The following is a 25,928-nucleotide window of genomic DNA, read 5'->3' as shown; positions in this document are numbered from 1 at the left end:
AGTCATCAGGTGAACAAAAATATCGAATTTACAGCATTTGAATCTTATTTGTAATTTTAATTTTTACCCTTAACATTATGACAGCATTAACCCTACCTTTTAAAAAATGCGTGCAACGAAAGCTCTATTCATTTTCCCCAAAACTAGAAATCATAATTCCATGAGTTCTGAATTCTTTTAGCCCTCTTCAACTAAAATCTAGTCATTAAAGGCCTTTTTTTCTTACCTAAAACCCACAAAATTTCCATTCAGTTGTACTTCTCCTTTAAACAGTTAATAGATTTTTTAAAAAAAATTAAATCTGTAATTTAAATATGTAAACAGTAATAATGAATCTATAGTTCATGACTGGTATGAAATGAAGCCGTTTTTAGAAGGTACTGTGAGTGCATGATTTCTTTTCAGAATTGCATTAATTTCATATTGCGACAAAGGAAAAATACCACAATCTAGATCTGCAAAGGGAAGGAGTGGAAAAAATGAGCAGTATAAATTTAATGTCCAGGTTCTTCCATGAACCTCACGTAAGCGTGAGACTGTTACTTAACTCTTGGCCACACCTAAAGCAGGTAAAAATTGGAAAGGAATTCTGTAGGAGAAACTACAGGGTAGAAAAGATGCAGATGCAGGTGTTGTCATGGCCCTCTTGCTGAACTGCAGTATTTAAAATTTTCCAAGTTCTGTACCTCAGTTTCTTCATCTGTCAGGTTTTGCTTCTTTTTAAACAGAATTTTTTTGCGAATCCTTTAATTAATTAGCTGGTGCTTTTAAAACTGCATTTTTGGATACAACATGATACAACACTGCTAAATATTATTATGGTAACAGGTAATTAGATAGCCGGAAAGCACATGGTTGAGATCATAATACAAAATTAGAAAAACTGCAGGCTGTGCTATCTGTGAAGAGAAAGACACAAAAAATTCCCAATGGAAAAAGAGAATGATGACTAAAAAAAAAAAAAAAAAAATCCAAACCACAAGTAGCTTCCTTGCTATTAAAGGACTTGTGCTTTAAAAAGGCTGGATCTCCTCCTCTCTTATGCTTCCTAGGATGATACTTGCACTGCAGTAATCAAAACAAGGAAGCAGATGGACAGGCAAAGTGGTACTGCAGCTGCTGCAGAAGATGGGTATAATAATAATGTTGACATCAGTAACAGTAATTAGTGCACAGACTGTAGAGTGGATGATTCGTTTTCCTATCTTCTGGAGTGGGCATGCTGCTCTAGCAAACGGGTGCAATGTTAGTACCTTCAGTTTGTTTTGTTCATTTGCTCAGTTTATTCATGAAATTGAATACAATAAAACTTCTCTCCCTCTCCAGAACAGTTGCTGAGGAAAGCACATTTCAGTTTGGTTTAACACGAGATAGAATCTTCATTAGTAAATGGCAAAACACCAATCTCTTATTTATATCCAAAACAATTCATACTCTCCCATACAGCCATCTGTACTTACACTCCTGAATTTCTGCAGCATGCAATACGTGTCTGGTTTTGCCTGAACAACAGCTCTGCTCTGGTGTGACCTCACCGATCTGCAGCCTGGTGCCACACCTTTGTCAAGAGACACCAGAACAAATGGTCTAACTGTGAGAATGCCCAAGAAAAACGCGGTGCTGTACTGAACCATTTCAGGCAAGAACTAAGTCAAGCATCAGGGCCATCAGCAGTACTGTGCCATGCTGAGAGAGTTCTGCCAGCAGAACATCAGACAAGGATCTAACACTCCTCCTCAGCTGCCCCACTGAGAATGACAATGCCTGGCACTATGCTACACCAGAACACTCACCGAAGAGCAAAGTAATTGGAAGAGTGATAACTGCAGAAATAGATGTATTTTATTTGGGAAATAAAACTTTTCACTTAGATGCAATCCTGCAGCATGAACTTTAAGGGAAGGAAGGGTAATCAGAAAAATCCTGGAACATGCTTAGCATAAGACAGCCAGTAAAGTTTTATTTTCTAATGAGTTTTTCCTCACCCTGCTTCCACTGAAATTCATTTTCCCTGTTTATTTAGTCTCCAAGAGGGATTTCCTTTGCCCTTCCTCTATTATCATCCTCAAAAACTGGAAAAACTCTGTTTTCAGTTGTTGAAAAACATCTTTTCAAGTGATGCTTTACAAGAGGGAAGAGTGAAAGGGAGAAGCATGGGCACAGGGTGGGAGCCAGTCATGAACACCAACAGATCATTTACCTAAGCTGCCTTTCCATCCAAACTCTTCCTTTCAGTGTTTCTGCTCTGTTTCAGGTTTCTGTTTCTCCCTAAACGTGCTGACCCCCTGAAGGGCTGATCCACCCAGGCAGCAATAGATATTTTTTGCCAGATTAAACTTTATTTAATTAAGAAAATATGCTAAAAGTTTATAAACTTTTTGAGGGGAGTTGTGAATTTTTATTGCTTTTTTTGTTGTTGTTGTGGTTTGCTAATTTGTTTGTTTAACACAGAAAGAGAATCTTTAAGTGCCTCATAGAAAAGTGATGCTCTGTGCAACATCTTCAGGAGATGGGCTTAAGTGACAGATGAAGGCTGCATTTAACCTTCATTACTTGCTTTCACTGTTGAGAAGACCACGTTTGCATATCAAGAGCTTCCCTAAGTTATTTCAAATATTAAGTCCATGTAAATTAAAAATCCAGTTATGCACTTGGAAAGAGATGTCAGCATGAACACATCTTTTGTTTTCGCTCTCTTCTACTAAGGTAGATGAGACAGTTTCACTAATCCTGTTTCTACCACTGAAGGAGACCATTAATCAAATTATTCCAAATATGAATAAAAAACAATGCAAATGAATGGAAAATAATAGGTATTCAAAAGAACAGCCATGATTATTTTTCAAGGGAGAAATTGTCAAGGAGTGAGAAACAGATGGCTCAAAATGATAGATGGAGACACATTCTCCTATGCAAACTAACAGATTTAATTAATTACTCAAATCACATGGTATTATGGAATGACATTAATGATCCATACAGTGGTGCCTTATCAGCTCCCTTTTAAAGAAAACAAAAGAAATTACAACAAAATGAACATGTTTACATCCTACAGATATAACCCACAGACCACAAATATATCCCACAATGTTAGTTTGAGTCTCAATACTTTCCCATCAATTTAATTTAAAAAAAAACGATGGAACTTTAAAATTGTAAACAAACTCATTCTCTTACCACATTTTTCTTAAGATATTTACTAAAGCATATTCAGCAAAAAACTCTACCTTAACTATCTCCTCTATGAAGCAGACATGTGACACAGGATCTCTCTTCTTTGCCAACACCTTCTGCAAATGCTGCACCTGTAAGAGAGAATTTATTGAGAGGGAAAGTGACATCTAAATTCTTACATCTCAAACTGCATGATGAGACAAACAGGAATTAGGTGCAGAGTACCTGTCCACAAGCAGCACAGATCTGATCCATGAGTTTCTCCATGTTTGTCCAGAGGGCTGCTCGAAAAGCTGCTGTGTTCCCAGGTGTTGGCATGGCAGCTCTACCAGGGGCACCTAAATAAACACACAGAGCAGCACATCTCAGCTTCCACAAATGAAAATTGAAGTATTGGAAATATAGATCTCCGTGCATTTTGATAGATACTTTTTTTAAGCCAAGGCAGCATAAAATACCTTCAGAACAGAACTTTGTGAATGGCTCCAGTTGTCTCAACTGAGAAGGTGACTAAACACTGAAGTTCAGTGGGGATACTTCATGCTCATGACTGTTACATACTCTACCAATTCCACATAAACACCACAGTAAAGCCAACAAGCAGTTTTACAGGATGTAAGAGCAAAGTGAAATGGCAGAGAGAGTAGCTGTGAAAAATATAGCTATCACCAGCTCAGGACTTACATGCATAGACAAACTACTGAAAAAAAGTGATATTCCAGCTGAAGGGCACACAGTTTCTAAACAATCACTTCACTTCAGAGAGGATATACACTTCGGTGTTATGCCACTGATTATGGTTCTGGACCCCCACCCTGTTCCAAGACTTTTGAAAAAAATATACTAATGTGTGTAACACCGAAGTTCAAATTTGCCTGCCCACCCAATTCCTCAGTATTTTTTGGTATCTGAGCTAACCAGGAACTAAATGTTTAATAGTGCAAGTTTTCTTCATACTGAATAGTCTGCTTTGAAACAATTTTCACCTCACAAAAGCATTACAATATAGTTGCAGGCTTCTTCCATCAACTGCAAATAATTTCAACCCATAATCCTCCCACCAATACAAAGAAAGCAGAATTTGGAGTCATCTTTCCATGAGAAACAGCTAAGAAAATGTTACAAAGCTGTTACTCTATGAGGACAATTTACCTAACTGGGCAAGTTAGGAAGGAGCAGCAGGGAGGAATAAAGGAAAACCTCAGAGCCAAATATCAGACAGACCAAATTTTGTCAAATTAAATGTTTTAAAATTAAATATTTTCTGAAATATGCCTGCTCCTACCCTCTACTGGTTAAAGCAAGCAGGGAAACTTTACTAGAACAGGTTTGGATGTGAGAGTTTCTTCCATTTAATAACATACTGTACTCCTATAAAAAAGAATCAGTTGTCATTCTCTGTAAAACAAGTATCACACCTCTTGTGACTGTTTGAGATGGTTGGGTCAACACTTTGATATCCAAGGCATTTTTTATGTTCTCTTCCAGCATTGTGCAGTATCCATCCACCACATTAGCAATGGTATCCTTCAAAGTCCCAAGATTGTGGAAAACCTGAAGAGCTGTTCCCACTTGAGTAGGATTCTGAAGAAAGAAGATATTAAAAAATAACAATTACCTTTAACTCTACTATTTATCCACGATCATCATTTTAGTGAGCAAGTTCATCTTTGAAGTTCAGTCTGCTAATTGATTTTGTTTAAGTTACTGGCATCCTTACTGCACAACAGAGAATGGAGGGAAAATGAGAGGAATGATTTCCTCTGATCTCAGATCCTTTTGGTGCTATCCTCTGAATATGAATGGAAAGAAAGGAACTGGAAGCACTGCTGGCAGTATCTAACTGGATCAGTGACTGATCCAGTAATTCTGGGGTTAGTTACAGTACAGCTCCATTCAGTGCTACATTTGCTTTAACATGCAGTGTTACACTATTGTCAGTCTCAAATAGATAAATTACATGTGATACAGGCTTAAAAAAGGTACTAATGAAGGATAAGAAGAAGCAAGCAGGTCAAGCCACTACTACTGGCTACTGCAAAATTTAAGCTTGTATTTGTACATCTCTAGTTCTAATGCTGACAATAATTTCATTTTCCTCACAGCAGAATTAAGAAATAAAGCAATGCAGTGATTATTTACCAAGCTAATAAAAAAAAAAAATAAATGCTCAACACAGGGGAGTGAAAACTGTCCAAAAAGTGTCCAGGTCCACTATTTATGAGACCTCTGACAAAGATTGAATCTGGTGATAATTCCACTTACCAACACTAAACACTGGCATGGGTGCTATTTAGCAAGAGAAAAGCCTCAAATTATTGCCTTTGGAAATTAAGCACTGTCATCCATACACTGAATACTGCTTTTTTAATTAGCATTCACAGGCAATTAGTGGAGGGGGCAATCAGTTGATCATACACACAGTAGAGACGCAGTCTTTTGTTATTTTTCTCAGTCACTTCTGCCAGGAGTAAAGACCATGGTCTGACAGAAATGCTGGCAGTCAGAGTGGACAGAAGCATCTGAGACCACCAGCCCTTCCCACTGCAAAGCCCACTTCAGCTTTGGTGCAGCTGCTGTGCTCAGGGTGCACTGGGCTGGTACATCCACTTATGGCACTAAGTTTTCTGATCTGTTGGCAAACAATGCTTTCTCCTCCAACCCAGTGTTTCAAAGGTCACACCCCTACAGCTGTACATTTGTGCCATTTTTTTCTAGAGTTCCTACAGGATCAAAGATCAAAACCACAGTTAAAGCACAAAAAGCCAGATCCCATCTTCTTTCCCAGCTCCAATGAGGAGTTCCCAGGTTTAGTGGAAAGCAAAGGAACATCAGGCATGTATTATGGTTTGCAGACCTTATACTAACTATACCAGTTTCTTTTTCCAAACAGTGTGGGAGTTAATGAGCATTCCCAGCATAGTATTACAGGTCTGGGACTTGTAGGTTTAGTTTTTTGACAACTGGGTATGCTGTAAAATTTCTAAGCATCCTGTGGGTGTGCTTGTGGAGGTGGGAAAGTAAGCCATAAAGACTGGAAGATTAATGGGATGTCAGAAAATGAAGAGTACTATAATGCAAGGAGGGAATTTGGGGACAGAATGAACAAGAGAAAGAAAATATAAATGGGAATAGGATGGGGAATAGAATGAAAAGACTCTGGCAGTAAGAAAAGAGAATGAAACTGAACGGAAGAAAAGGTAGAATAGACACACCTCACTTACCAGTCTTTCCTAAATTGTTCTAATTTTTACAGAATACTTACACAATTATGGAACCACGTAGAGAGTCAGTAAAACAAAATCAATACCTTACTATTACTATGAGAGCGCTCAACTAGATTTCAGTCAGGCTCTATTGTTCATATATTAAATAATAAAAAAATAGAACAGCATCAAAAGGTGAGCTGGGCACTATGCACCCTTAAATAATCAGTGGCCAGATACTTATTTTCCTGACAAACAGGTAATACAGAAACAAATAACTGCAGGCAAAAAAAAGTCAATCTCAGAGTTTTCACATCACACTTTAGCAAAATAATTCTGCTACTGGGCAAGAAAGACACTAAAACATACTCCAAGAAAGCCTGAGCTGTAGTTCAAAAGAATTGGTTTTAGCCAGAAGTTTCAAATCAAAATACCTAATTTTGGAAACCTGTTATTCACTCAAAGTATCTTCCAAATCTAATACCAAAATTAAAATCAGACTGGAACAAGGATTATGCAGGTGGCCTATTTCTTATTTGCTTTCAATTGTGGACATGGTGACAGACAGAGGGGCTTCTAGCTCATGTATTCATCCTGTATGGAATTAGAGACATATCAAATCCCTGACAACATAGAACAAAGTGTATTCTTTCATTTGATTCATATACAGTAATTTTCCCACCTCAGGAAACAATTTTTGTTTCATGTGGCTGTGTAACAGTCCATTGTTGGTTTATGACTAATCCTAAGAGGATGGAAATTTTTATGCACAGCTAGTTTCTAGATTTAGACAATATGTTAAAAAAATGAAGCCCCATTTGGGACAAAAATTATGTTAAAAAAATTTTGAAAAGCAGGATATAAATGAATTATTATACTTTAAGGCTTGCATATACATCTCTAAATTAAATTGTTTATTGTTAATACACACTGGACTAAAAGTTGAGAGCCAGTATTTCAGAATTTGCTACTACTAATAGATTTTATTGATAAGAACTTTTCCCTAATATTTTCCTTCTAACTGAGAAAGTTTAAAGCTAAACAATTCTGAGATTTGAAAAGCTGCCATAACTTTTTATCAAGAGGAAAGCATGCATTTGAAGTCAAAAAGAACTGACTACAATAGTGGAAACAACTGACTACAACAAAGGAAAAGGGAATCACATCAGAGAATAGCATTCAGAATAGCTATGCAACAGGAACATTATGGAAAATAATATAACTACTTTTGAGATGGAATTAGTTGAGTCATCAGCAGTATTTTACAACCAAGTTGTCTGCCACTGCAGGCAACCACACTTGACAATTTAGAAGTGTTCTCAGAATCTCTGTCTGTAAAGAATTTTTACATTTGCCATACACTTGAAGCTATGACAATCAAGAGTAGAGGGCAAAGAGAAACAGAAGAGTATTTAGTAATATGTTAGCAGTAAACTATAATCAAAGTGCATAAACAAAAGCATACACAAGTGAAGTAAAAACATGACCCCACAAAATGTAGGGCACCACCACTACCTACTCAAAAATTAACCACAGTGATCTTCAGGTTGCAAAATTTACTATGAATCAGGGAATTATGGAGAGATGGCATTAAGTCCACCAATAATGCCCTTCTCCATTCAAAGCACTCCTCCATCTGGGAAGTCACAACATAGTATGTTACAGATACATGGAAACTACATTCCACAAATGTAAGAGCTTAAAAAGACTTAGTGAGTCATCAGTTCAACATATGAAGAAAAAAGAAAAATCAACATGATCAAATGCTACTTCTACCATGAAATACGTCTCATAAATATTTTAAAACATCTAAAATTTCCAGTATGCATCAGATAATAGATCAAATAGCTTGGTCAGAAGGTTGATATCAGTCATCACTTGAAAAAAAGGCATGGGTATTTTAATTTACAGTTTTGCAAAACAGAAACTCATTCAGCAGAAGCTATGAAGAGATGTTCACACCAGATGTATTGGCTCATTTTCTCTACGAATGAGAACCATTCATTTTATTGACATAATTTCTGATTAATTTTATCCCATCCCATTCCCTTTGGTTCTGTAAATGATCATAGACAAGTAGAAAAATAAGTGTCATGCAGTCATTAGTATGAATGGGTTTGGGTTTTTTTCACAATTACATCATGTGATTGTTTCAAAGAGCAGGTGACTGCACTTAATAACCCAGCAGATGCTGTCCAGGCCAGCACAGCAGTGACAGCCATTCTCAGATCACAAGCCCATTTGGTCACTTCCTTTCCCACAAAGATAAAAAGCCTGTGAAGACTAACTAGAAATGTCATTAAAGACTTAAATAAATATATCTTATATTTCTTATTTGAAAGTATCTTCTAGGATGAAACAAAACGATTTTGCTTTGCCAACTGCCAATATTGCAACTGTTTTATAAGGGCCAAGATTGTAGTTTTTTATTTTTAGATTGACACTAGTATTATCAGAATAATCTTCTGAAACCATGGCTAAGGAAAGAGAAATTATCTTTTTCATCATTAGTAATGTAACTTGGACAAGAAAACCTGCTGCTCACAAGGGATTGTGGTGATGATGCTGAGCTCATTTGGGGACAGCAAGACTCCTATTACAAGGTTGAACCAAAAATAAGGAACTTGTATAACAAAACTAATGGCTACAAACACAGCTTCCAAACTTACACTCCATCTTCTCAGGGTACAGGGTTCACTATATGGATTGTTCTTTCTTATAGTACTTCACATCATTATTTATTTTTCTAGTACAAATTTGTCCCTAAGATCCCATGCCACAGGGTTTTCACCTGTGTGGACTATCAAGTTCCTTCTCAAATGAAAATGTGTTAATGGGCAAAAATATTCATGGTCAGTACTATCTGAGACAATTGCTACTACTTTCATGAAGAAGCAGTGTTACAAATGTAATTAATTTTTAACTTTCATGCAGTTAAATTTCACAAGTACCTTCACCACCAGTAAGAACAGCTCTCCAGGGAAATGCTCTTCTACAGCACGTTTTGGAAGGACCACATACAGAGAAGTCAAACTTGGTCTAGTCCCTCACTTAGAAATTACATTCCATAGCTACTAATGTATAAAAGGACATGTCTGTTTTGCTTATTAAAATCAGAACAGTGGTTCTGTCTGCAAATCTTTATTATTCTGCAGAGAACAGATAACACTTTTCAGGAGAGGTTGTGGCAGAAACCCAACATAAAATTTTCACTGCTGACAGGTAGACAGATAGATAGATAGATAGATAGATAGATAGATAGATAGATAACTCAACAGGTGGGATTTTATTGTGCTGTCACATCCTTACCTCTTATGCAAAACACACACCATGTCCAATGCACAAGCAGCAGAAGTGTAGCACAGCTCAAAAATAATTAGTTGCTTAGTTGAAGAAAGATCCATAATTACTAATTAGTCCAGGAATCACTTAAACAGAGTGGTCTGACAACGTGGGGAGCAGGAAATACCACAACATGCCTTAACCATCAAGAAATAATCAGCACTAAACCACAACAGTCTCAGAATAGGATGCACACTGAAATAACCAAACTCATAAACTAATGTATATTCTAGTAAAAGCAATACAAAAGACTAGTGCAGTTCTTATAGAGTAAGTGCAAAAACAGTTTCCAGATTATACTTCTGAGAATCTCTGACTGACATTTAGCGTTAACTAATTTCACTGGACAGAAGATGTGCTACATTGGGAACTATATCACTTACTTTTTAAAGTTTACTTCATACTGCCTCTCTTGTTTGCAGGAGATAGCAGTTGCAATTTCCAATTCAGCACAAGATCCAAAACAGACCCCTCTGAGAGGCTAAAAATCCCCAGCCAGGTGTCCTTTACAGTGTTTGCCTCTTCTCCCCTCTCACTACCATTACAACACATTGCCTCCTTCCAAAAATTTTCCATAAACAACATTACTATCCCTAATGACAAGTACTACTTGAAGACCAAGTGATTGAGAAAGTTTTGCAAACACTTGCAGCTACCCAGTTCTTAGTCATCTCTTACAGACACCAGAAATGAAAAAATGAAAAGTTACTCCAGGAAAAGCCACAGTTCAACTTAAAGAGCTCAAGCAGGTAAGCAGTGAAGAATGCTTGGCCACCTAAGTCACAGTCAAGGCAAAACGACCTAATGAGCAGAATTAATAACTTAGGGAGAATGGCTGGAAGTCTTGCTTTGAGGTATATTAGTGTTCTAATTGTAGAAAACTATTTTAATAATTTTAAAGCTATTTTAATCACAGAAAAAGTAAGAAAAAACTAAAAGTAGAAGTTAAATGCCAATGAAATTCAGTTTCAGTCTAAAACCAGTATTTTATTCCATTTCCAAATGTCCATGCCTAAAAAAAAAATAATTGATATATCACTACTCCTAAAAATGAACTTTCCTAGGAAAGCTCATCTCTATGTTCATTATCACCCCATCTGTCTTTTACTCTGTTCATTTCTAAAACCTGAGCAATAAATGTAAAGGTCAAATTGACAATGTAAAGCCAGAGAATACAGGCTTCTTGCTAATGATATCCCAGATCTTACTGTTTTGGCCTTTGCAGTGTTGGGAGGAGTGAGAGGTTAAAATATCATTTGCTACAGAAATATCATAGGCAATACTGATGTAACACATCAGCTAGATTAGAAAATAGTATTTTAAGCTTTAAGAGACAAGAGTCCCAAAGCCAAACATTGAAATATGGTTAGGTTATAACATTTACCTTCTGTGAGCCCACGTTTGAAGTACACAACCTCTTTTGGTAGAAGGACTTTCACATGAAAGGAGAACAGCCACAAAGCACAGTAATAAAGCTCATCATGTCCTCAAACTAGGTCAGCCTTTTGTTTCTTAGAATAACAAGAAATAGCAAGAGGCATTGCACTACAAAGGTTGAGGAGGGAAAAAATAAAAAGAAACAGCAGAAATAAAATACTAGAAAGCAAAGAAACAAGATTTTTCAACACAGCTAAATAGCTTGCCAAAACACTTATTCACCATAATAGTGTAATCAAAGCAACAGATGGCTAAGAGCTAATGGGACAGAAAGGCATCAGGAACTGTTGTAAAGAATTATCTCATGAAACATCAAGCAATGTTCCAGAGTTTACCAAGCCTTAGGCTATCAACGTGACAGCAATTTCAAAGAAAGTATCTGGCTTCTCTGAGGACGGATCAGCTAGACTGACTAGCCCGTAACAATTACAAATTTTATCCTGCAGTGCTCTACTTGAGTGTAGGAAGAGTATAAAGTCAGAGTAGAAATGGTACAAAATTTAAAAAACTAGTCAGGCAACATGGAAATGGGGGCTTCTGAGCCCAATCAAGCTTCTTAAAATGCATTTCTCACCTCTTACACAATCCGACTGATCTCAAAAGCCCTTACTGATTATAAATCCAGTTCACACTTGAAGATGTGGCTTTTCTATTACAAACACAGCTGACCCTTTCTGATGAAGTTTACAGAGCAGAAGGCAAGACTGCAGCACCTTTCCTGTCCTTGTGCAACCCTGACTTGTACCTGCTGACTCAAGTCCCATTACTGAAGAACAGAAGTGTAAGGACACAAAATCTCATTACTAATTTTGATATTTGGACAAAAGCTTGTTACCAGATGTTTTCTTCCACCTCCCAATATCATTATCTACGTGCTCACTCTATTAGATGGTTCAACAAAGCCATTACAAAACAGAAATGTCAAGTTTCACTTTTAACTCAGTCTTAACAATTAACATTAGGAATTAGCTGCTGAAGCGTTATAACATGTTTTTCTCCTTTACACACACACACAAAAAAATTCTATCTCAGAAAAAATATCCTTTAAATTGTATGCTCTGAATGATTCAAATATCTACCAAAAGCCATCTGGGTTTTCTTGTTCTCCTGCTAGTCTTTGCAACAAGATAATAATTACCTATGCAAGTGACAACATCTCATTTCTGGAATCTGTGCATATATTGTCAACAGCCCTGAAGTGCCCTCAAGTATTTAAAAGGAATAAACTTTAAGAAGCTATTTTATTTCAAATTCATTTTAGCTAATATTTTCATACTCAACTACAGACAGACTTCCATCAAGGTCAGATTTGCTGTCGGATTGAATTTTAAAACATTTTTTTGTTCCTAATACAAAGTTCAAATTCACTGTATCACACACCTACAGGAAAGTCTGCAGACAATTTGGTGAAGAATTGGAGGTTGCCAGGACTGCTGGAGATGCCCTAATCCACCTGCTTGCTCAAAGGAGGGTTTATCACACCAGGCTGCTTAGGAATGAGCCAGAAGACACTCTTTCTGCTCCATTTTCCTTTCCTACTCCTTCTTACAATGGATTTGTGCAGTTTTTTTTCATCAAGTTTCGCTGAGGCCAGCTTGAGAGAGAGCAAGTTCATGTATACACCCAAACATGTCTTCAGTGCTGGCAGTGTCACCCACACCCCGACAGCAATTTAAGTCTCCAAAATCCTCTCGTAAATTTGTCCACTGGGAGAAGCATGACAAAACTGATATCTTTTTCTTACAGATTCTACATTTATAGAAATAGATTTTATATTTCTAGGCTTAAAAAAAACTCTTTAAAATCAAATGGGCAAAGCTGTATCATACAAAAACTTTACTATGAAGGGAAAAACTCTGAAGTCATCTGCAGAAAAGAAATACTGTGTTCAGCTTTGCCTGCAGCTAACAGATATTGGGATCCAATTCAGCCACTGAAAAAAGGCAGTGCCCACTTGTGACTTCAGCTGCCAGCCAGCAACACATTCTGAATCCTTTACCCAAATGGGAACTTACTGGGGGTGCTGCCTGCAGGACAGAAGGGAGGTGAAAGAGAAGAATAAGCAGCTGAGTGTACCTCTTCCTCCACACAGACAACATAATTCATCACCCAAGAACTGCAGTATTTTGATCCAAGATTTCTCCTTTCTAATGTCACATAGTGGTCAGTTGTCTATGTCATTTTGAGCTTATCCAAAGCTTTAAATCTTTTTGTTATCATAAATGTAACAATGTACGATAATGCCAAGTTTCATGTGGCACTGAGTAGCAGATCAAGAACACGATGAAGCATTGACTTTTTCTGAGAGGATTAAGACAGAGATTTCTAACCTGAGAAAGAGGCAAAATGAATTATATTATCTTATTTAGATGAGTATCATGGCTAGTCAATCATATTTTTCACTCCGCTCTATGCAGATGTGGCTTATTAATGCTTTGTATGTTCTTCTTGGATCACCTAATTGCATTATTGCAGAACCTGCTAACAATCAACAGTCAACAGTACAAACCACAAATAGAATTACAGTCTGGGAGAGGCGTTTAACAATAACATACTATCTTATCTGGAGAGAAAGAACCTCAGTGTAGCTTTCGTTTTGAAGAGACACAGACACACAAAGTAAAAATTTAAAAGGCTGGGATGGATTATACAGAGATCTAGGCAGAGCCCATGTCAGTCTCTGCTCAGTTGCATCCCTGGAATTTAGCAGAATTTCATATAATGCTGTTCACCTTTGAGTATCTAAAGCAAATCAGAAATATTTTAATTAGTTTGGTATGAAACCCTAAATAGACTAGGACTTTGGAAGACAACTTTATTTAACCTCATTCTACAAAGATTAGACCCATGTAATTAAAACACTGCGAAGTCTGATAAAGAAAAACCTTCATGGTTCCCAATCCTGTCTCACTTAGGTGTTTTCAACAAGACCTAATCTTAACCTACCTTTGTGCATTTGTAGCAATGCAAACACCACTTCCTTATTTCATGGCTCTACTTATCCCATCCCCCAGTCCACCCTCCAGCCTTCTGCAGTCTTGTTCTTAGAGCAGCTCTTTCCTTTCAGATCTTTCCCTTTTGAGTTACGTTCAAGTCCTAAACGTAATTTCCAGTGTCCTGACACACAGGGTTCCCAGTCTCCTTCATTCTACTCCTACAGTATATTTTATTTACAAAGCCTTCCACAGCTGAGCAGCTCACAGCAGTGACCCAGGCCTCTCTGCATATAAATAGATGAATCAATCATTTGTATTAATTACCTGAAAAACACTAGAATCAGATAAATTCTTGCACTTGTAGCTAATATCTAGTCTTAGTGCAGTTTCAGTTTCTCATTGTGGTCAGAGTTGTCTAAGACATAATGGTTGACAGTTTTCCAGTCCAGAGAAAACACCTAAACAGATGGACAACCATAACACAGAAACAGACTACGCAACAGCCTCTAATTTAAAATAATTTCTGTCTGCAAAGAAAGCTGAACTCAGTATTATTGAACATTCCTGTGTTTTCAGGATGGATATTCTATGAGGAGTAATTTTTTAGTGATCACAAATGACATTTACTAATTGGTATGAAACCAAACTAATTGTTTCATATTTCAAAAAACTAGTCTCAATGGGGAGATCTAAAACACAAGGTCATTTTTAATAGCTTTCGAAGGTATTCAGACATTTTTCCCCCCTTACACACACAGTGCATAGCTACTAATTCCTTAGAATTTATTAATACCTAGAATTTTTGGAACAGTAATGCCATCTGAATTCTTCAAAAAGCATTATCTAACTCTAACTTAATATGTATTTAAAACATCATCTACAATGGAGGATCAGGTTTTCATGTTTAGTTGACAACTGGTCAAATTAATTGATATGAATAGCTGAAGAAATGGACCAGAAGTGAATTTAAAAATTACCCAGCTGATCCTCATATAAAATTGTCACTAAACAGAATACAAAGATTTTGGCAAACAGCTAAGTGGTGATTCATAGCAGAGTGAAGGGATATAAAACATTAATGACTTCTCAATTTTCACCTATTACTCTACCATAAAAGACAGTTATATAAAAATATTGTTCAGATCAGATGCATTTTCAGGAATACCCATTTATAGAAACTATTTATAAACCACTTTCTTGCACTATCATAAAAACAGAAGCAGAAATTATGAGATTAGCAGGGCCACACAATAATAAATCCTTACAAATAAACACTGGAAAGTGAAGGCTATTTGTTGTCCTGCACTGAAAATTGCAATAAAGTACTTGCAAATACTCCATTATCCAGTCACAGATTTTTGGTCTAATTCTGCATTTATGAGTCACAAACACCTACACAGAAAAGAAAAAAAAAAAAGAAAGAAAGAAAAAAAACCCCAGACACATAATCTGTCAATCCACTTTGATTAACCATTTAGAAAGGCTAGCAGCAGTGAAGAGTTTTACTTCTATAAAAATACCATGTCACAGTAGGACATCAATTGCATTAGGCTTCCTAAATTACCTCTATATAGGGCAAATGCACAATGGCAAAGTGATATAAAGCTTTCTATATCACAGAGCAGACAAAGTCTGCACAATCCCATAATCTGTTTCTAATTCAGTATGCATCTTTTAATAAATGTGCACAGAGTCATCAAAATCTGAAAGATCAGAATCTCACAGGACAAAAGAGACTACAACTACGTCTATTATTGTCAAGGCCTCATGACACTGAAGTAAAAAATTTAAGACAAAATGTGAAAATAAAACCTTTGTCAATTTTTTAAAAAAATCATTTTTCTAAATTTACACATTATGAAATATTAATTTAGTAGTTCAGAGCAACTTCTCCACCAAAAAGTCTTTCTCTCCCTTTATAATCCTTTAAGAACAGCAGCATTTTAATATATTTTTTTAAAGATGTCTTCCTTATATATTCTCTGTTTCTTAGATATTGCTTTCCAGTCCTGCTAGCAGCAACAAACATGACCACCAAACATTATAAAATATGCCCAGGACCTTCAGCGACCACAGAAAGACGAAATACTTCAGCATTTCAACTCACATTTTTGGAATATCCCCAGGAAGTGCCATATTTAAATGATCAATCACTGGCATTCCAAATATTTAACTCAGAAACATTAATGTTCATATAGATATATATGTATGTACACTATTACGCATCAGCATAGTGCTGAAACAGACCAAAGTGAATCAATCTATCATTTCTAACATTACTAGCAGCACCAGATTCGTGTAATTTTTAAATTTTCTGCATGCTATAATAGTAACAACAAAACTTATTTGATGGTGTGTTCTTTAGCAAGGGCACGGAGAACAAATATCAAGTGACTTGGGATCTAACACATTTACAACACGCTTTGATTTTCTATCTGAGAAGAAATATGCACCAACATCCACAACCAAAATGCACACTAAAGATATATTTATTTAGTTATTGCTCTCTGTACCACCTTCTTCTGAGCTTTGTGAATAATTCATCTGCCTATGTCTTCCTAAAAAAACCCAAAAAAACAAACAGCAAAACATCTGGAAACACTCAGAAGCTAGATTTTATAGCAAACATATCTCACCAGTCATAACGGGCAATAGTGCTACCACAGCGTTATAATACATTATATAACTGAGAAATTTTAGGTCCTGGATAAGAAGTTCATTGCAGGATATCTAATTGCAAGGCTGAGCCCAGAAATGCGTTTTCCCCAAGTAAAAAGCATGAATATGTATTTTCCCCTCAACACTGCTCTATTCACTTCCTTCCTCTTCAACTCTGACCGCAGAGCAGACACTGGAGTCTGACAAACAGACAGACTTCTTTAGCAGCTAAAGATTCACTTTCATTTGAAACTGTTGTCGTGACAGGTTTCCATAGTACCTTCTTGCAGCAACCACTGCTTCTGCCTTCTATATCTCTATTTTAAAAAATAACTTCAGTAGCAAAAGAAGGGGAGATTTTAAAAAGAAGGGAAAAAAAGGACGGACAGGGGGGAATGCCTAACTAAACTCTCTCTGCATCACAGCCAGACCAGCAGCAGAAAGCAAGCGATACTAAAAGATGCTGTCTCTTCTCCCTTTTCAGGTTTAAACCGTCAGAGCATGGGAAAGCTTATTTTTAACATCAGTTTCAACCATATGAATTTCTGGGTAAGAAGTAATAGCAGTACAGTTAAGGAACAGTCTGTGAAATAGCAGTTCTTGCAATTACTTGAGCCTGGTTTTAAGTTACAGGGAGAAAAAAAATTTCTATTTACTAGAGTTCAGAGTCAGCCGTGTAAGACATGATTTTCAGCAAGTCACTGAGGCCTAAATTCACAAAATGAGCCAAGAGCAGAACTTCCCAAATATACTGTCCACACTGGACTACAATTATCCTTCCATTTGCCCCATGAATATCATATTCCTTGGGTCTACACCATCTTTATTATGTAGATCCAACCCCTAAGCACAAACTAATTGTCTTGTATAAACAAGTAAATGATAAGCATGTAAAAGAACACCCAGTGCCATGCTGTAGCCCTGAGCCCTTTGGCAGCCACAGCTGTGTGTGACCACCCCAGCCCTGCCTGGTGCTCAAGCGCAGGTCACTCCCTCCCAAATGAGACACAAGGCAAAGCCCTTCAGGCTAAGGATGACCCTGGCCTTCCTTCCAACTTCCTGCAGTGTTATAACACTTATTCTCCAGTACTTTCATTGTTTCATCACTTGTGCAGTTAAAGTGATGCCTAGAAGGAAGCCCCAGGTACTTACGCTCAGGACAGGTAGTGGCTGGTGAATTCCCAGCCACAAAAGGCCTAGAAGAGCTGTAAATGCGTGCTGAGGTTCAGTTTTTATACACTGACTGCAAATCAGTGTATCAAATCCTCTGCTGCAAATCTCAAATCTTCAGTGCTCAATTCAGCTCACTCAGTTCACCCAGAAGACTGAAGTGGTTTTGTGAATCCCACTCCTGTACCTCACACCACAGTCCCCATCACCACAACCCATCCTGTGCACAGCAAGACCTGCGAGTCTGCCACATTCTCAATCTCTGCATGACCTCTCACTCTCTCGGCTTCTGTTCTCCACCTGCAGATGTTGGCACTTCACCTCTTGTCACGATGCTGCTGTAGGGGTAACAGCAACAGTAAGGAATTCTGGTAGCACAGATTATGGAGTCATCTAAAGTAGAGAGACAGATGAAATTCAGGTAAACCTTTACTGAAAATGCTAGTCCCTCAGCTCAAAACATACAGAATATCAGAGAACAGCAGCTCCAGTTCTGCTATGCACACCTGGAAACAATGTGTAGTAAATACGAAACTTGCCACAGGGAATTTCTGAAAGATGCATAAAAGTTTCTCAATTGGAAGCTGGTTTCCTTCTATGGAAAACCTGGACAACATATATTATCAGAAGAGATGCTTATGGATTTATCATTTATACCAAGAATTAATCTGATTAAGTGTTGCAGTTTAGCACTCTTAATTAACTGGTCGATTAAAAAACATGCAGATATTTGTAACAGCTTGCAGGAGACAAAAGATGACAGCTGAGCATGTCAGCTAAAAATTGTATTTTCTTAACTACATACCAGTAAATAAAGCCCCATGGACTGACAAAAAGTAAACACACTAAATGACACATAGAATTATGCACAGGGTCTCTGTAGGCATTAGGTAAGTGTCATGGGATGTTAGATACTTCCTTTTTGAGAAAATTAAATTATTATTTTCACTTTTATGTTATGCATACATAATTTAGTACCTCTAGATACTAAGCTAAATATAAAAAAAGCTGTCTTCATTCTCTGGTCAGACAGACGTTCTGAATAAAGATTAAAATGCCACTTAAATCGCAGACTGTTGCAAAAGTGTCTAATGGCTGAAATTCACAATTTTTTTTAAAATTGATGTTCTGAGGAATTCCCAGAAACTGATCTTCAGTATGCAATACTGTACTTTATCTGTCTTCAGATAGGTTCTTACCAGGATCACTAGTATGTCATACACATTTTTAATAACACTGTCACACGCTAAACAAGTAAAGATGAAAACCACACAATTTCAGCTTGAATATAATGACACTATCTCCAGTGGAGAAAAGCTACAGCTGATAGAAGGCAGAGATGGGGGGGACAGACAACTGAAGGAAATTGTCTACTGTCCCTTTCAGTTTATTAATACAGTATAATGCCATGTTACTGCAAGTGCTAAGTCCTGCAGTGCACCGAGTTTTTTTATGTGCAAATTTACACTGTGCCTTACTGCTTAAGTCCTGCAGCTCCACTTACTCTACACAAGTGCTGTGTCCATCTTCACACACCTCCAGTATAACTCATTTTCAAGAAACAATATAGAAAGAAACTCAAAACCTATTAGGATACGTGTGTTAACTACTGCACACAAATATTATCTACCCATAACGTACATTCAGATTCCTAAGATGTGAGCCATACTCTACCATTTCTTTACATGACTATTATCTCTACATCTGCACACAAGCTTTTCAACGCAATCTTATATTAAGCAATTGAGTGGGTGCAGTGAGTACAGCACAAATATTTTGAGAGAAATTCCTGACTGGATCCTTTCAAAGTATTTGCAGTATATTAGAAGAACATTACCCCTGAAAAGGCCGACAGAGTTCCTTTGATTATTTCTGACGCTGTGTGTAGAGCATTTCTGAGGCGTACAGAGAGTCCCAACAAACCACAAACACATGCACTCCATTTCAACCTAATGCTCTAATTTAAAAGCTATGGTAAATACCAACAGATAGTTTAAGAACATACATTTACACATATTTCTGAAGATCTAGTATATGTTCCAACAATACTCATCATTGGAGCATCCTTTTCTCAGACACCATTCCTTGCTTCCGAGAGCATAAAGTCCTCCCTGCTTTGTTGAACAAATGTAATACCCATTTCACCTGTCCAACAAGCAATTATTTCACTATTTTCGCTCTCCTAATTTGAAACCTGATACTTTTTTTCTTCATCAGTTTTTATTATTTATTAGTTATTTTGTTAAGTTTCTTTGTCTTCTCTTTGACACAAATGTTACTCATTTTTCTTGTTACTTGTTACTCTTGTTACTCTTTTCTTATCACAACCAGCCACTGATGTGCTTGCAGGTAAGAGGGCTCCAGGTAAGAGTTACCTAAAAATGTCATCATTCAGATTTTCAACATTCTGACAAACCACAAAGATTCCTTCTTTTGTCACTTGCAAAGCATGCTGCTGGTCTATATACATGAAAGAACAAACTGCTGGTATTGAATGCCCTTCACCCCTATCAAGTAGTGTGCTAATGGACTTACAATCTTATCAGTGTGTGAAATACAGTACTGAATTATCAACAAGGTGATCCTCTTCGTTTACAGCAGCAAATATTTTCTATTAGTGAAATCTGAAATCCATTAAAAATGTGAGTGTCTTGTCAACTGTAAATCATAAAGCAAATGCAGGGATGCCCAACCCTTCTCAATGGGGAGGTCACTTGCCTTTGTGCAGGTGCAAAGAAGGGCCACATGTCACATTCCCTGCCCTATGAAAAGACTACAGCACACATATACAAGTGGTGTTGTGTTAGAGATGTGACACTTGCTGGGGAGTTGCCCTTCAAGTATATTGAGGCTGCCCTCAGCTGAGCTCTTATGTGAGCACCCACCGCAACCAGGATGCTGGATGATCAGTCCTGTATGTCTAAATTCAACACGTAAATTGAAAAGATCTTCAGAAGGAGCTCAAATTTACTTTCCTTCTATAAAACAACAGATATCTACAGATGAAAATTCAAACCATCTAGCAGAAATTTACCCAAACTGTTATCTGTAAGTCCAGTTCTCATTGCTCCTCACTTGACTATCTCTCAGGTTAGTCCACATCCTTCCTGACATGTTGAATTCACTACTAGAACCCCCAGGGCTGAGTAGAGTACAAAGGTTGGCCCTACTGAATGGAGCTAAGAGATTACTCCAGGTACACTTTTGTTTATACCTCCCAGGACAATATTTTTCTCCTCTGTATCTACTTGACATGGTTGACATTCAACTTGTAATCCACTATAACTTCAAAATCCCCTTTGGCACGTCTCTTATCCACAGTTTTTTTCTGCTATATAAGCCATGCTTTTCTTCCCTTGGTCCTTTTCTTCATTATGTTGTTCCTTTTTAATATCATACTATTTTTTCAAATCAATTTCACAAGTTCATTCTAATTCTGTCCTTACAAGACCTCTTAATCCTTCTCAGACAAGTGTTGCCTGCAAATTTAATAAGTATATTCTGTATTCCAGCATCCAGACCATAAATGCAAGCACTGAATAGTGCTAGCCCTGAGGCAAATCCCTGCAGAACTGCACTGGACACAATTCTTCCATACTGGAAGAGAAACAACACCATGTATGGCTTTCCAAATTGTTCTGCATTGATCTTGCAACAGTTTAAGATTATCCTTCCTCAGCTTGAATTTGAAAATGCCACAGGTAAAGAAATATTACAGACAAAATATCAGATCCCACCTTTCATGCTGCCATCCACTAAAACCCTTTGACAGAAGGAAATTAAGCTGGTCTGACAGAAGTCACTCTTGAGAAACCTGTGCTGGTCATGAGGCTGACTCAGCACACGTGTGGTTACCAGGAGGTGCTGGGACACGGAGGAAGCATGTGAATGTGGGCTGTGTTCATACACACAACCATTTTAAGGCCTGTGCACAGGAATGTATGGGGGCAGCATCAGGGAGAGCTCTCACCGCAGGAAGCACAGCCCTCACTGGAAAACAGGGAGCTCTCAGGGGCACACAGCAGTCAGGGCCACTGTCCTGAAGGGCTAAATGTGCTCTGCAGACTAAAGGTTGTTTGCCACTACAGCACATCATCCTAAGCACAGCCATCAGCTGCTTAAAATGTAACCCAAAGGATTATGTTGAAGTGGAATATTCTGTGGAAGGAGAACATTCTCTTCTGAACACTGCATGAAATTACCAGAAAAGTATTTCCCTTTCCAGGAGAGAGTAAGTTACATACTCTCTTTTAGCACCCAATTCCTTTTTTGAAATCCAAAGTAGATAGCCTCTAAAATTTGCCTTTTAAGGATTAAAAGGTGGTAGCTAAGAAGTTCTAGAAACAAAGTTTAAATCTTTAACTGTAAGTCAGTACAAGTGTTCTAGTATTACATATTCCTGTGACACTTCACCATTTTTAAATAGTATCTAATGTATTTTAACAGAGATGTTAGAAGGAAAACTTAAATTCAATCAATACATTTGGAAGGCCAAAAGATTTGTTACCTCAGAAAGACATTTGCTTTCAGAACTATAAAATATTAATACAGCAACATGACTGGGAATGCCAAGAGAAGTATTTGAAAGATTCTTTTACCCTTCAAGATGTGTTCCAAAATTACAGGTGCTGTAGTTACTCCCGATTAGCCTAACTTCTAACTGCTGACACTCCCCAGTAACATGACTGCTTAGTGGTAAAGGAACACTTCAATAGCTGTTTCATTAACATGTTTAGTTTTGGACTTCTGTCACCCATCATCTAATATCCTGTATTTCTGCTAATCATTGTAATAAGCCCCGGTTTTCAGTTTGTCAGCGCTGACTGCTTTAATTGATCTTGATTATTCTAAGGAAGATGATTTGCATGGAGGAAATGTAGAAGAGTTCAAGAATGCCGACAGTAATAAATTAAAATTGGGCAATAAATCTCATGTAGGAAGCAGCTGAGCTCTTTTTTACAGAGTGATAGCCTGGTCAGAAAATCAGCTGCTGCTGCTGAGAAACCAGCACCTCCTCCAAATGGCAATCCTGAAAAACCTGCCATTGCATGTCTGTACAGTACCTGTGCAGAGGTATTGTCCCACATACATCTACACTTCACTCTGTTGACTGTAACAGGGAAAAATTGCTTTGCTATCTGCTGAAACATTAGCACTGCATTTTTCAGGACTACATTTTCTCCCTTTTCAAAAAACCAATCACCTAAAAATACATTCATTGATAAGTTAGCGAATCTTTTTGGGTGGTTTTAATTCTTTAAACTAAATTGCATCTTCTCTACAAAACTGTTCTTCAGCTCTTAAAGATTATAAAATCTTACTTACATAACAGATTATATGTATGCACTCATACTGATTCTTGAGTCATATATACCATACTCCCCTTTCACCTTAAAATCTATAGTAACTCACAATTCAGAGTCCTTCTTAAGCAAAACTGTTTGATGGCCACCTATGTTTTCATTAATAATAATAGAGACAACCTAAGGAATGGTGTTAGTCATATAATTTCATTGCAAAGTTGAAGACTAAAGATTCACATCAGCAATAGGGTGTGCCAGAATTTACTACTTCCAGTAAAGTAATGCCAGTGTTCCTCACAATGCCTGTATCTGGCCCTGGATATTATCTAAACTTCTGAAGAGGTTTTTACTCATCACTAGACTTTTAAAAATTTTTTGTCCTGGCATTTTTTAATAAAGCTATATAGCATTTAAAAGTCCAACAAAACCAAAATACCCTGTCCAATGAAGCATTTAGAGGTCCTTAAATTCAATGGAATTTGTCTTCCACACTAGTTCCTACCAAACTCAATTACAGATGATGTCGAGAAAATTCATCCCCTGGTAAAATGCAAAATTAAAACTCACACATTTCCAAAAGTTTAGGGAGGGTTTTCCCCTCTTCTCTACACAGCACTGTATCTGTGCCTTTGATATCTTATCTCAGAATCAGATGAATCAGAAATAAGCTAAAAATATTGGTTTTCATGGAAAAAAAAAATAATACAGTCTTTCATGTTTTAGCATTTCAGAGTAAGAGCCTGAAATAGTATTCCACCCACACTCAAAAAATTGAAGATATGCATAAACTCCCATGTGCAACTTTATTATCTATTATTGAGATGGGAAAATGACAACATTGGCAAAATTTTGCCATTTTTGGTAATAAAGTAGGAAAGCAACTGAATCAGCTTCAGTCCTGAATCTTCTAGTGAACAGCTGGGAAGGAGGAAGCAAACAGCAGCATCCTAAAAGTCAAACTGAAAGAGATAAAGAACAGATTGAGAATGGTAAGGTAAAAAGAATGCCTTACCCTCTCTTTGGCTTGATAGAAAAACAGCAAAACAAAGAAAAAAATATTTGTAATTTATGTAGTAATTCTGATGACACATTGATGCTTGTTACAAGGCTGGATTAACACAAATAATATAAATACTTTCCACACAATTAAATACAAGCTATGTGCTTTATTCATTGGGAAAAAAAATCGGCCTTTTTTCCACTGAAAAGCCTTCTAGAGCTATTTACTATAACCACAGATTATATTCAACTGTACCTTCAGCTGGTTTTACCTTCCTTGCTTTCTCTCTCCTCTAGTTCATTTTTACTAATACTCAACCTACAGGTACAAAACAACTCCTAAATATTGCAGTGAAAATTAAAAGTAAGTGAAAATTCAAGATTACTCTTTAATTATAGAGTCTTCATTACTTACCAATATTTCTTCAAAAGGTAATGAATTTCAAAGAGAGTGTACTATGAAATATTTCTGAAGGCCATGTAAAAAACACGCTTCCTGAGAAAGTCTGTAGCAGCAGTGAAAAACAGGTGGGAAGGTTCAAAATGTGAGAAAGAGTACTACGGCTTTAGTGGATCTTTTTAGCCTTTATGTGTGTATATATGTATTTCACAAACCTTTTCTTGAAGATTTTGAGAAAATATGCATCTCTGCTTTGCTTTCCACATCCTCATACCATGTGCAGGTCTGTGGTAGAGCAGTATTAAATCAGTTCTCAAACTCAGGATACTCTTCCTGCAGCAGATCACAAGTAATATCCTTCTCCAATCACAACTGGGGGGATTTTTTAGCCAGGAAGAAACCATCTCAAAGGTGGCCTAAGTGTATTTCTCAGAAGTTAGATCTAGCCAAACAATAAGCAAACAGCAGCCAGAGCATTTTCAAGTTGTGCCAAAGTATTATGTTTTGGCAAAATTCTAGAGGGAAAGGTTTGCACAAAGATCATCAATAGCTGAATGAACTTAAAACAGCTGTTAACACAGCATGGGTAAGCACAGACCACTAAAAGGTTTGGTACCGAGTACTGCTTTTGCACAGTTAGTTGTTTGGGAGTGGAAATACAAGGTATGTTCATAAAACACGAACAATTACAAAAAATAAAACACATTTCATTAGGAGTTCTGACTCCAGTACCAATTGGTCTACTATCAGACGAATTGAGACAAACTCTTAATATTTAGAACACAAGAGGTTTACTGAAAAGCAGCTATCAACAACTATTAAACACCAAAACACAGTCAAAACATTCACACAAGAAGCTGTGAAAGGGTCAAGATAGGGAAGACTGCTCTAGGAGCTATAAAGAACACACAGAATAAATGAACTGCAGAAACGTGTCAGCTTTTCACCCGCTCCTCAGCAAGCTGTCTTTTAACATCTCATGCTGTGCAGAAACACAGAGGTAGCTTTAAGCCAAATAAACAACTACATATAGTTTAGCTTTTCAAATTGTAAGATTAACGAGTATATGAATGTTTTTTTGTTACACAAACACTACACCTCTCTAACCTCTACCTTACAGAGGGGAGTAACACACTGTAACCAAGCCATCATCTGGAATCTCCCACAGCTTCCCAACCACTTCTGACCGTTGTGATAGATTCTAGATCCAGATTCTGATTTAAAAGTGGGTATCTCTCCTACAGGTCTTGTATCCACTGACTAAGCCAGGAGAAAATTATTACCACATCATTCACATGCTCAG

General features: G+C 37.2%; 1 protein-coding gene across 1 annotated transcript in view; it reads right to left on the bottom strand.

The window, feature by feature from the left end:
- Positions 1 to 25,928, bottom strand: part of COG5 (component of oligomeric golgi complex 5) — a 174,900-nt gene that overhangs the window by 55,381 nt on the left and 93,591 nt on the right. The window contains exons 8-10 of the mRNA XM_066318657.1: positions 4,593 to 4,758; positions 3,400 to 3,512; positions 3,228 to 3,305 (exon numbers count right to left, since the gene is read on the bottom strand). Of these exons, the coding sequence (XP_066174754.1) occupies positions 3,228 to 3,305; positions 3,400 to 3,512; positions 4,593 to 4,758 (357 nt within the window). The remainder of the gene's footprint in view (positions 1 to 3,227; positions 3,306 to 3,399; positions 3,513 to 4,592; positions 4,759 to 25,928) is intronic.

This window comes from Sylvia atricapilla, chromosome 5 (genome assembly GCF_009819655.1).
Source record: "Sylvia atricapilla isolate bSylAtr1 chromosome 5, bSylAtr1.pri, whole genome shotgun sequence".
NCBI lineage: Eukaryota > Metazoa > Chordata > Aves > Passeriformes > Sylviidae > Sylvia > Sylvia atricapilla.
The sequence above is the reverse complement of the archived record's forward strand: the minus strand, read 5'-3'. Positions and strand labels throughout refer to the sequence as shown.